Source organism: Protopterus annectens, chromosome 2.part1, assembly GCF_019279795.1.
Source record: "Protopterus annectens isolate FY-2018-M chromosome 2.part1, PAN1.0, whole genome shotgun sequence".
In the NCBI taxonomy this organism is placed as follows: domain Eukaryota; kingdom Metazoa; phylum Chordata; order Ceratodontiformes; family Protopteridae; genus Protopterus; species Protopterus annectens.
The window spans coordinates 744,208,118-744,221,814 of NC_056729.1; the positions used below are offsets into that span (position 1 = coordinate 744,208,118).

General features: G+C 39.0%; 1 protein-coding gene across 1 annotated transcript in view; it reads left to right on the plus strand.

The window, feature by feature from the left end:
* The window catches only part of FHDC1 (FH2 domain containing 1), a 1,772,510-nt gene that overhangs the window by 1,082,343 nt on the left and 676,470 nt on the right, over positions 1 to 13,697 (plus strand). Inside the window, exon 8 of the mRNA XM_044062462.1 lies at positions 12,998 to 13,068. Coding sequence (XP_043918397.1) covers positions 12,998 to 13,068 — 71 coding nt within the window. The remainder of the gene's footprint in view (positions 1 to 12,997; positions 13,069 to 13,697) is intronic.

Below are 13,697 nucleotides of genomic sequence, written 5' to 3' on the forward strand. Positions count from 1 at the left end.
AAGGCAGTAAAAATATGAGCACTTGTACTATCAGCATTGCTTAATATATATCTGCATGTTCAACTGAAATCTGACAAGAATAGTTCTCAAGCTGTTAATTTCAGTTTCTTGTTATATGATATTCAGCTAGACTTAAATCTCTTGAAGAAAATTTTCTCCATTTCAATTTTCATTTTCTTGATACGATTTTTTTTTAACTGCCTTATCTTTTTTTTTTTATTGGATCTGTTATCTTCACATCAAATTTATCAAACATGAGCTCATTGAGTTTAGCCTATTATATAAGGACCAGCCCATCACAGTAAGTTTAGGTATTACTTATTTGCATCACATCAACAAGCAGTGAATTAACTGAAGTAAGCATTTTTGGCAGGAGCAAACTGCCTAGACCCCTCATATTGGGGACTGCATTCGCCGAGATCCTCTGCTACTTATACTAACTCCAAGATCACAGTATGATTGATAAAATGGGATCAAATAATTGTTTAGATATAGAACTCCAATCTGTATATAGGGAACTGTTCTCTCTTTCTTCACAATGGTAATTAGCTGTCAGTTGATGAATGGGTCAGTCAATATCAGAAGCTCTCCTGAATGTGTCTCAGAGAGTTGACCCTTGATAAAAATATTGGACTGCTCCCTTTTCTATCTGTTTAAAAAACAGCTTAAGCTAGTGTGCCTTATGTATCAGGGCATTAGCTGTGTTTATCCTTTGTTTATTTGAAGGTAGATGTGCTGCTGCTGTAGTCATGAAAATAATCTTTTTACATATGCAAAGTCAACCATGTATTTTGAAAGCCTTTAATCTCATTCATTCTAAGTGCCTTCTGTACATCTCTCTGCTGTTCATCCCTGCTTTAAAACATTCTGTAGATCTGCACAACTCTTCTCTATGACTGGCATTTTTTATGATAAGAATTATTTCTCTATTTTTTTTAAAGTTCTTGTGAAGTATATGCTTATTTTGATCTTGTGGATTCTATAACCTGTTTTTTCTGCATTGTTTAGAATGTGCACATACTTCCATTTTACCAAACTATACTTCCTTGTTTTATAGATGTACTAGTTAGGACACTGACATGTGAATCTAAGCAGAACATGGTTTGGACTGAAGCATCATCTTATTCAGGTGTAATACTGCACAGTACTTATCCTTTGTTTAGTCTAAATGCGTATCACATATTTTTTACGATATTCTGTCTATTAAAAAGTATTTTTTGATTTATTGTTTTCCTAAGGAACTCAGCGTGCTATTACCAACTTGCATATTTTGATTATATTCACGTTTTCCTTTCTTCCAGAAGCCTTTAGCTAAGATATTTAGAAAACAATGTTATTAGATTAAGCATGTGTTTTAGAAACAAACTACCACAAAGAATTTCTGAGGCCTTCCTCACCCCTAGGTGGTCCAATGTTTCCCCAGTAACGTTCACCTTGTCAAGTATTATTGTTTGCATATTCAGTGTAGGGTGTAAGTGTAAGTGACTCAGCGATCTTCCTGCAATGACTAAGTATGTCATTCGCAAGCTACAGAATATGCTTTTCTGACTTTGGTACATACATACACACTAGTCAGAAGGTTTAAACAGTTTTCTACAATTGTCCCTAGATCTTTAATGACGATGGTGCTTTTATGATTTGATCACTTATTTTATGGGCATAATTTATAACTTTATTATCAAATTTAATGATGCTGCATTTACTGATATTAATGGTGAGGTCACGACTACTACTGTACTAGGTATATATTTCAGCTCCCCACTGAAATATTGGCACTTGCAATGCCGAGTGTTGACATGCCAAAAGAAAAAGATAAGAAATGCAGAACAGCAAATCTCAAACATAGGATCATAGGAGGTTACTAGGATAATTGCCCTGGGGCCCTTACAAAAAGAGACCTCAGTGAGCACCTGTCACCCCTGTCAGTGAGGGACACAGGTGGAACCCCTGGGACAAACTTGTGGTTTCCCATCCACTCTTCAAGGCTGCACTTGAAGAGGGTCAGCAAGGTGCTCTGTTTGACATGTATGGGAAGTCTAACAGAGCACCTTGCTGGCCATCACTTTTTTTTCTTTAAACTTCTTTTTTTTTTTTTTAACCTGAACTTATATATACTAAACCCACGACTGGGGAAAGGGGAATACTTATATAATTCTGGGTTTTTTTGGCCATTCAGTCTCTGTGTTTTGGGATTCACTATACTGGGTCCTGACATTTCAAATGATTACTGTAGTTTTTTGTAGAACATCTTGGACAGCTCTTTTATTAAAGCAGTTGTGTTACTCATGTTACAGTCATCATCATTTGTCCAGAGTCTATTTCCCACATTTATCCAGAGCCCATTTGCCACTTTTGTGTATAAAAAACAGTCAAAAGGAAGTGGCCGCAGTACAGACCCCTGTGAGCAGCAGTAGTAACTCTCATCAGGAGGGACAGTCATATTCCAAAGAATGTAATTGATGTCCCTGGAACTGCAGAAAAACAAGGGCAAATTTAGGGGATGCATAGTAAATCTGAGATTAGTGTGCGTTTTGTAGTGCTCTATATGTGCAGGTCAGACAAGAGACTATATACGACATCGATATGGGCATGAAAAATAAATCTATTAAACCCTGTACAAAAGCTTATATTCTAATTCCTTCACAGAGTAGAAAATAGAAAAGAAAATGAATAAAACATATAGGGTAAAAATCAGAGGGACAATAAAACAAAGGGATAAAATCAACAGAAAAAAAGAAATAAGTAAAAGCAGTTAATTAAGGCTTCTTCAACAGCATTCATTGTGTGACTATTCAGGCCATTCTACAATACATACCTCATGTTGTGGTTACACGATGTGACCTACACGAGTTGCAATGCAGTAAACTAACGTTATTGTGATATTTATCACCAGACTGCTGTGCCAAAGGCTTTTCACCTTTATTATGTACAATTTGTCTAATGTTTTCCTGAAACCTGGTTTAAAATGTCAATTAACTTGCTATATTTAAACCAGCTTGCAGAGACCTATCATTACATAAACAGTGAGTATTGTCAAGCATGTTATTTGTTTGATCTCAGCTTTCTTATTAATATAATCAAACTGCTCATTAGCATTAGGATCCTGTAGCGTGAACCACAGGGGGAAGTTGCCCATTGGTGAGTTATATATCTGATATGTGCTGCTTACTGTAATGACTGTGTACCAAGTTATCCCTTCCTTGTAAGAATTTTTTTAAAATATCAGGGCAATATATTAATCAAGCTGTTATCTGTTTTAAGAAAAAAGCAACATTTCATAACACTAGAAACTACTTCAGTAGAAAGAATATTAAATTCTGTGACAAAATAACATGCTGCAATTTTTGCATGATAACAGTGTGGAAAAAAATTGAAATCCCCGCAGAACAAAAAATGTTTGATTAGTTAGGTATGTCTGTAGCATCCTTGATCACTTGTAATTCATAACTAGTTCTAAGAAAGCAAAAAATAATACCTTTAATTCAAAAAACATCTACCCTCAAACTACATGCCATTCTAGTCATTATAAAAATATAAAGTGACGTGAGATGGATTGTAGCTAAAAGCATGCCAGGGTATATTGTTTACTGTTGGCTTTGCTTATATATAGAATAAAAAAGTGGTTTACAAGTATCAGAGAAATGTAACACAGTATGCTGCATTATATACAGTGGATATAAAAAGTTTACACACCCCTGTTAAAATGCTAGGTTTTTGTGATATAAAAAAATGAGACCTCACTAAATCATTTCAAAACTTTTCCCACCTTTAATGTGACCTATAACCTGTTCAATTCAGTTGAAAAACAAACAAATCTGTTAGGTGAAAAAATATAAAAAATAAAAAACGTACGATATGCTGGTTGCATAAGTGTGCACACCCTTAAACTAATACTTTGTTTTGTGTGCACACACTTAAACTAATACTTTGCTGAAGCACCTTTTGATTTAGTTACAGCATTCGGTCTTCTTGGGTACATACCTGCTATCAAGTAAAGAGACTCTGATTAACCCAAAATAAAGTTCAGCTTTCCTAGTAGGATTTTCCTGACATTTACTCAGTTGCCTACTACAGCAAAAGCCGTGGTTCGTAGACAGCGTACAAAGCATCAAAGGGATCTCATTGTTGAAAGGTATCAATCAGGAGAAGGGTACAAAACAATTTCCACAGTACTGGATATACCATGGAACACAGTGAAGACAGTCATCAAAAAGTGGAGAAAATATGGGACAACAGTGACATTACAAAGAACTGGACGTCCCTCCAAAGATGATGAAAAGACAAGACGAAAACTGGTCAGGCAGGCTGCCAAGCGACCTACAGCAACACTGAAGGAGCTGCAGAAATTTCTGGCAAGTACTGGTTGTGTACTGCATGTGACAACAATCTCCCATATTCTCCATGTGTCTGGGCCATGGGGTAGGGTTGCAAGATGGAAGCCTTTTCTTACACAGAAAAACATTAAGGCCAGGCTAAAATTTGCAAAACAATACATTGTCTCCCAACAACATGTGGGAAAATGTGTTGTGGTCTGATGAGACCAGGGCTGAACTTTTTGGCCACAATTCCAAAAGGTACATTTGGCGCAAAAACAACATTTTGCATCACCAAAAGAACAATGCTGAAGCATGGTCGTGGCAGTATCATGTTTTGGGGTTGCTTTTCTTCAGCTGGATCTGGGGCTTTAGCAAAGGTGGAGGGAATTATTAACAATTCCAAATACCAGTCACTTTTGGCCCAAAACCTTTAGGTGTCTGCTAGAAAGCTGAAGATGAAGAGGAATTTCACCTTTCAACATGACAATGACCCCAAGCATACATCCAAATCAACAAAAGAATCACTTCACCCGAAGAAATTTAAAATTTTGGAATGGCCCAGCCAGCGCCCAGACCTAAATGTAATAGAAAATCTGTGGGGTGACTTAAAGAGGACTGTCCACAAGAAGTACCCTCGTAATCAGACAGATTTGGAGTGCTTTTGCAAGGAAGAGTGGGCAAATATTGCCAAATGAAGATGTGCCATGCTGATAGTCTCCTACCCAAGAAGACTGAATGCTATAATTAAATCAAAAGGTACTTCAACAAAGTATTAGTTTAAGGGTGTGCACGCACAACAAAATATTAGTTTAAGGGTGTGCATCCTTATGCAACCAGCGTATTGTATGTTTTTTATTTTTTTATATTTTTTCCCCTAACAGATTTGTTTGTTTTTCAATTGAGTTGTACAGGTTATAGGTCACATTAAAGGTGGGAAAAGTTTTGAAATGATTTATTGTGGTCTCATTTTTTTATATCAGAAAAGCCTGGCACTTTAATAAGGGTGTGTAAACTTTTTATATCCACTGTATTTATATTGGAATGTATCACAGTGTATGCAATACTGTATACCGCATGTATTAGTATATTCACAGACAAAACAGGCTTCAGCTCTAATATATTGCAGTGACTTGCATTTACTACCTTACTGATCAAATGCTCACAGACACAGACAAAGGCATGTACACAAAAGTGGTATTTCTGAACATAAAGTGCACCTTTGAGATTGTCAACCATACCCTTTTATTATAGAAATAAACAGGCTGCAGATGTTCAGAAGTGGTGTTAATATGATTCAGTTATTATTTATTCAACAGAATGTTATGTCATGGTATTGAGTGCTGACTCACTCACTGATTCAGTCACCCTTAAGAAAGATGTTTTTCAAACTTGGCCCTCTGCTGTTCTCGTTCTTCATTAACAGACATACCTGGCATTTGTCATAATTGTCCTGAATCATGACTGCTGATGATATTGTAAACACCAAAGCCCATAGCTTCATTATAATAGTAATAACTGCAGATTAATTTTGCCTCATTTTGAAACAAATCATCCAGTAACGGCCTGACACTGAAGCACAGCTAGGGTGGAGTGAAGGGGGCAGCTGCCCCAGATGCAAAGGTGTTAGGGATGCAGTCGGGTCATCGGTTCATTACTGGCATTCATTAATGCTGGTATTAAATTTGTGTTCTGAATTGAAACAGCACTTTAGCGCTCTGTGAATAGTGTAAGAGCAGCTACTTCACATAAATATAGCAAGCAGTTTATGACAAGGTTTAAGTCTTTAGAATGGGTAATTCTGGTACTGTTTGCTTTGTGGATATGCAGGATGTCCATCAGAGGGGTGGGTCTGACAATGCCCTGTATGCCAGACATAGATCTTCCCCAACAGTCTGTAGGAAACAGAATACAGGGAAAGGGCCTTGAGGCTGTCTGCATAGGACATATTACTTACACCCGGTATCGTTTAGTGAGGGAACCTCTGTGGATGTTCCATTTGTTGGAGATGTCTGGTTAGGTGCATACCAAAGGGGCATTGTACTCGATGATAGGTCTGATGAATGCCAAATACAGTGGAACAATGACTTCTTTGGACCTAGATGCCATATCTTTGTTTATAATTTGCACAAAATAGAGTGATTTCCTCACTACTCTAGACATGTGATGGACAAAGGCTAGATTAATATCTTATGTGTGTCCTTAAGTCCTTGACTACTGGATAACTCTAAGAGGTGCATTGTCAGTATAATAGTTACCTGGGTGGATGACTTTCCAAAGGATACTATTATGTATTTCTTAGCATTTAGTTTTAGTCCGTGGCTCTGACACTAGTTGTTTGTCTATGTCAACCCTTCCTGGCAAACATTTGTGTCGGTGTGGGATTCAGTGACAGCTCCTAATTTGCAATCATTTGCAAATTTAGTCAGTCAGAGACCATTGGCATTGACCTTGACTTCATTGAAGTAAATGCCAAAAATGACTGGTCCAAGGACCAGTCCCTGAGAGACTCCACTTGTGATTGGCTTCATTGTAGAAGTGGACTCCCCATTTCTAACTTCCTGGGTCCTGTGAGCCAGTTGGCTATCCATGGGGTGACTTACGGGTTTGTACATAACCTCTTGAGTTTGTCAACAATACCCACGTGGGGTATTGTGTCACATATGTTGGTCTGGTCAAAGTGGGCAGTGTGAACCCTTTTGCCCTCATCCATTGCTTTGGATTCTCAAAGAAGTCCACCAGGCTGAGTAGTCATGACCTGCCCTTGATGAAACCAAATCGGGTTGGTTCCAGTGTCTGGAGGTTTACTATATCACTACTGATAATTTCAATGGCTTTGCATATAAGACTAGTGAGACTTATGGATCTGTAGATGGCCCACCTTTATGCAGAGGGATGTCTGTTACTGTTCTCCATTCATGAGGTATGAAGCATGTTTGGAGGCTACATTTAAATAGCAATTCCATAAGGGCCTATGTCATGTTTCATGCTATTTAGAAGGCATCCTGGGATATTGTCTGGGCCCATTGATGCAGTGTTCTTTGCCTTAGAGAGAGCATTATGGACCTTTTCCCTAGTGATAGCAGGGGATGTTATATCTGATAGTATTTCCTGAGGAAAGGTTGGGGGGGGGGGGGTAAAGCTGGAGCTGAATTTGTCAGCCAGTAGGTTTGCTATATCATCTGCCTCAGTATATCTGCCTTCATTTAAAACGAGTTCTGCACACAACTGTGTATTGCCTTTGAGGTTGCGGATATAGTTAAAGAATGCTTTGTGGTTGTCCTTGGCCTTAGAGGCCACATTTCCCTCAAATTTGGCTTTGGTAGACTTTGTTTGTTTGTTTAGTTTGATGAGTGTTTTTATCCTGCTGGGTGCTGTACCTCTTAATTTTTGCCATGATTTTCTTCTTCTGTTATACAGCCTGTTGCTATTGTGATTCCACCAGGGTGGTTTGTTTTTTGAGTTAGTTCTGTACTTCTTCCTGGTGGGTACAGCTGCCTCTCTGCAGCTATTAACATGCTTGTATAGAATCTCTGTGAACTTTTCTGCATAGCCAGCAGTGTTCTCGGGGTTTTTGAGGGCTTGAAATTTTGCCAGGTTATCACTTAATAACAAGAAGTTAGCCTTAGAGTAGTTCCTGAATATTCCAGGGTTAGCTGTGGGTTCAGGTTTTATTTTTACTTCAAAGGAGACCATTTGTAGTCTGACCTTACCAGGGAAGACATTACACTAGGGGGTGTGCATCACGCTCCCATATTAGTGAGAACCAGATCTAGTATGGTTGTGCCCCTCATTGGTGTATTGACAGTCTGGTACAGGTAGTTTGTGTTTACAAAATCCATGAATCTCTGTGCCTGTACATTTGATGTTGTATAGGATTCCCAGTTAATAATGCGGTAATTAAAGTCACCCATAAAAATGGTGTTGGGTTAGGGTATGGGTTTCCTGGGTTATACAGGGAGACCTATAGCTTGCAAAGAAATGGTATTGGATTTTGCCTGTGGTGATTTTAACATGGAGTAGCTCAAACACATTGTCCTGTTTGACCTGCCTTGAGGTATATTTATTTTTTGATGTAACCTGAGACACCTCCACCTTTAGTCCCTGTGTGTGTAGTAACTGGTCTAAATGTGTGGAAGGCATTATAACCTTGCACTGTCAGTGTGCTGTCCAAGGCTTTATATCAAGTCTCAGTGACTACGCAGACATTAGCATTCTCTAGTGTGAAGAGAGCTTCTAGGGAGTGGGGTTGTTTTGTTTAGACTCCTAGCATTGAGCAGTTGTGCTTTTAGATTTTCTTGGTTTTGATGTGCTATGTCGGAAGTACTTTCAGTCTGGCTTTGCCTAAAAAAGACACTATAGGGGAAGATAATGCATTAGTTAATATTTGAAAGCCTAGAAGGGACAGGTACAGACCATCACTGGCAAAGCAGCGTGGTCTGTTGACCATATCCTTCCATGCCGACAAATATTCCACTCCCTTAGAATGACACCAGAAACTAAGCCAGTTATTAAAGTCAGTTATCTTTTGTTCATAATGTGGTATCATCCTTGGAGAAGGTAAAATGCTGCTCAGTGCTAGACTCATACCAGCCTGGGACACATATTCTGTTAGCTCCACGATGTCTGTCTTTATATAGTCTAGAGTGGTACATCTCAGGTCATTTACACCCACATGGACTATGACCAGCTCATACTGGTACTTGTAGTCCAATGACCTGAGTGCATGCATAATGTGGCAGATCATAGCCCCTGATAAGCAATTGACCATGACTTTCTCCCTACCCAGCCTGGTGAGAGGGAGATCAGTGTGTCTCATGATGGAGTCTCCAAAGACCAGAATGTTGGATTGTGTAGTGGTTTGCCTTATGTGCTTAGAAGTAAAAGCTACGTGAAATGTCACTGTACGTGTTGATGTGGGCTTTGTTTTGAAAGTGTGCACTTGTGGCTTCTGAGGATATTTGTTATGTGCACTTCATCTAGGAGGTCTTTGTGGTTTAGGAAGGTTACATTTAAGTGCCTCGGCATATGTGGGTCTATGTGTCTTCTTTGTACTGTGTATGATAGGTGCAGCATGTATAATACTGACAACTTGATTGACTTTATAAGTGCTTTTATTGAGAGCTCTGCCTCCAGTGACATTGTGTAAATACATCTCTCACATACCATATCAGTTTGTTTGAGAATTAACTGGTTGTCAGTAAATATGAGGCAATTTCTTCTTTGCCTCAGGATGCCCATTTCCACCAGACTGGTAACGGAGACAGTGGGAAAGGTCATATCTATGGCAAAAGACCCATTTTTATTGCTTAGACAGTTGGAGTGAGAATGTAAAGTAATGTCAGGAATGTATCCACTTTGCAACTCTGGAGGTAGTGCTTGTCACTACAAACTAGTTGTCCTGTGTGCAACTAGGTATTGGGGAAATTTCAATCGAGCTTCTACAGGAAAAATGTCACTCAAGGTATCTGTGACTATGCAGGACACTATCAAACATTTGGGGGGAAACTAATATGTTGGCCTTGAAAATTTAAGGATGAAGTATTTATGCAAATATTCTGAAGTATTTATGCAAATATTCTGAAGTTAGAAACAAATCAAGCAGTACTTAATGAAAATAAAGAATTAGCTTGTCAAGAATGATGAAAAAAGGGGAGTCGGGTGAGCGGCTACTGCCTGGCTACTACTAGTGCTAGTCTCACCTCAGCTTCACTCTGCTAGGATACAATTCTGCTTTGCTTCTTCTCTCACCAGAAGCAGGCCACAGCCTCTTGGTGATCTACAGTCTTGTCCCACATGATACAGGGGTCTGTAGGCTTGTAGTTTTTCCTGGTAGATGCCTTGAGTAGCAAGCAGACCAATCAGGAACATCAAGCACAGACACTCACTGCCCAACCAGAAACAGTCAGGAATCAATGCACTCTGCTTTTTCTCTCACCAGGAACAGCATGTAAGCACAGATTCCAAGCTGTCACCTATGAAGCAGTTAAGCTTTCCAGTAATTAACAGTCTCCAGGAAATAATGTCCATGGGCTCTTTCTCTCAATGCAGAAAACAGAAGCACTAATCCCAAGATGACTACTGAGAGGCAGAATGTGGGCTATCCAATAACTGTAATCTTGCAACAGATGTTGCAGATTTTAAAGGTAAGGTGGAAAAAATGAGTTAATATCCTAAGCACTGCAGTGTGCAATAAGCACTTGTATATGAAAGTGGGGTAACTTAAGCTTTACCTGTGTAAGTGGAGGCCACTAATTTTAAACGAGCAAGATAGATTGAAAGGGGTAGACATTTTGTATTCTGGTTCTATGGAATACAATGGGATGGCCGATAAATTTAAATAGTTGAAGCGGAGTGACTTCACATAATAATAATTGTGTGCTTATTCACAACAGTCAGTGAAAGGGGAGAGGGAAGGAGATACGTGGTCAAATTAACATAAGTAACAGGCAACTAAAAAGACAGTTCTGTGGGACTAATAAGAGAGACAGCTGTGATCTCTTTCCTAGTTTTAATATGCAATTAAAAGCAGAACACAAGTAAAGCACATTGTAAAGAAAACAAGTCACAACATCCTGTTGTCCATGTTAAGAATCTCAAGTCAGCCTAATGAGCTGGTTTAAAGTTTTTCTAACTCACAATTTAGATTTCAGGGAGTATTCACCTGTTTCCTAGGAAGCTTGGTATGCAGCACACTTTCAAAAATATTTTCATGTGAGAATGCAGTGAAAGAGGAGGATCCATGGGCAGACATGCTGATGGCTAACAAATGAACTTTGATGACAGGCCAGAAGATAGTAACTCTCACAAATAATGAAGAACCAGAGAAATACTAGCCCTGAATGGGTGCTGGTTCTTTTCCTGACACCAACTAGAAAATCTTTTTCATTTACTAATACAGGATTTTCTAGTAGCAGGTTTTTTGCCTCCTTCAATACCCTCTGCAATTCCTCAGAAAAAAGGTGCCTAAAAGGTATTAAGAGTCTACCATCCAGACAGTCAGTGGCAGTTGTTTGAGGTCAGAATGTATCAAACACCCATTGCCTTGTGTGAGTAGATCCAGCCTGCGAGGAAGCTTGTGGTAATTGTCCCTAGGCAAATTCCAAAAGAAGGAAGAACACTGTTGCCTAGGCCAGAAGGGAGTCACAACAATAATCTTTGGAGAGTACATCTGAATTTTCAGAATGACCCTGTATATTAATGGAAAGGTATGCAGGAACATTCTTATCCAAAGACATGAAAATGTGTCTGTGTACCTGGCATTCTTGCATGAAGTCCTGGAGTAAAATTTTGTCAACTGGTTGTTGAGAGTGGAGGCAAAAAGATCAATAAGACGTGTTCCCACATTCCTCACATTTGGACCAGTCCATTCGTCAGGGTCGGTTCTGGTCCTGCTCAGCTTGTCTGCCACACAATTTTGCTCTGATGTTATAAAGATGCCTGGAGAGTGAGTTTGTTCTGAAAATGTATATGCCAAGGTACCATGGCCATTCTGCACTGAAGGTAAGATCAGATTCCTCTTTGCTTGTTTATGTACCTCATCCCTGTGGTGTTGTGTTTGTAAACACTTGTAGTGGTCCTGGGGACCATAGGTGATTGAGAGCATTGAGAACAGTTAAAAGACCAATGTCTCTTTTATGTTAATGTTTTTTGGTGTGCCTTTTCTGGTTCCAATAATCCTGCAGTTTTATCCCCATAGACACTGCTCCCCAAGTAAAGTCCAAAAAGTCTGTTGTGACCAGCCGTGCTGGAGCTGGAAGGGAGAATGGGAGACCTAAATTTTGACAAATATGACGTCTCCACATCTCCACCAAAAAAAAAAAAAAAACTTTTCACAACCACCGGAATGTCAGGGGGTGATGATTGTGGGACCCTACAGATTTCAGTTACCATTTAAATTTTCTCATATGGAGTCTTGCAAAAGGGATAATCAGAATTATAGAAGCCATGAGATCCAATATCCTGAGAAAATCCATGAATGACACAGTAGTCTGAGTGGAAAAACTCAGGACTAGATCTAGATACAGATTAGCTTTTTCCTGTGGAAGAAAAGCTCTTTCAACTGAGGTGTCCAGGTGACACCCCAGGAAAACAATCCAGTGAGAAGCAGTCAAAAATAACACAATTTTATCACAGAAAAAGTAGATTTAACAACTCTTTACCACAAAAATAAAGCATGACACTTCTGCTTAAAAGTGATAAAAGTCACATGACAGTCAATAAAAAACACTTTTTCCTAGCTTTAAAATAAACAGTTTACAGAAATGGTACAATTTCTCTCAGAAACTTATCTTCAATGGTATTAGCCAACTGTCATTCCTCAAACGTCTGCAAGAGGAGTAGTTCTTGACAGTAGGAAAGCTGGGAGGTCTGGTAAGCTAACTAGCAGTTTGGGATTGTAGAAGGTACCTTGAAGCTTTCAAAGCTGGCCAGCTGCTGTATCCATAGCAAGATATAACCCATATAGCTAGAGCTACTGCAACAGTGATCCTTATGATGAATGTCATAAAGATGTTGGATATTTATTGAGCTTTATTTCCCTAGTTATATGCAGAGGACTCTCTAGTATGAAAAGTATGTTTTCTCCAGAGACTTTATACAATCAGAAACACATAATAATCATTTTAGCAAGAGTCCTGGTACTGATGATGATAATGATATCTTACCTTTCTTCTCTTTTGCAGAACTGATGTCATGTGAAGAGCTTCAGGCTATCTTACACTTGGTCTTACAGGCTGGTAATATTATGAATGCTGTAAGTAGTATTATTCTGATAAAGGTATATGTGATTATTTACTTCAAACCTTTGAGATGGTCTTTGTCACTTGTTAAATGTATTTGCATGTGATTTAGGCTGTTCATCCATCTAGCCTCAACTCTCTTTTCACATTTTGCACATGGGGTCAGGGTGTCACTTCAACAGTGACAATCATCTTGAGCAATGTTTTACACTGCTAGGTGGCTAGCCCTGCCAGAGTATTTCATTCATAACACACACACACACACACACACACACACACACACACACACACACACACACACACACACACTCACCTATGGCCAGTTTAGAGTGTCCAATCCACCTACTGTATGTCTTTCGAATGTGAGAGGAAACCGGAGCACCTAGAAAAAAATCCATGTGATTTAGGCTCTTCATCTGCTTGTATATCAAGTTATTTTGTTGCCTTCTGCAGCTGCCTTATCTGATGATCAGATGTTCCAAGCATGTACTTTGTTTATGTACTCTGCTCCATACAATGTAATTGAATTAAAGAACTGTGTAGCATGCAGTGCTACTGTGTGTGGAGTATGGAAATCAATTTTGCTTCTTTGTGTTGCATTGGGACAGCAGTGAGATTCCATTCAAAATGTGAGCTGTAGTAT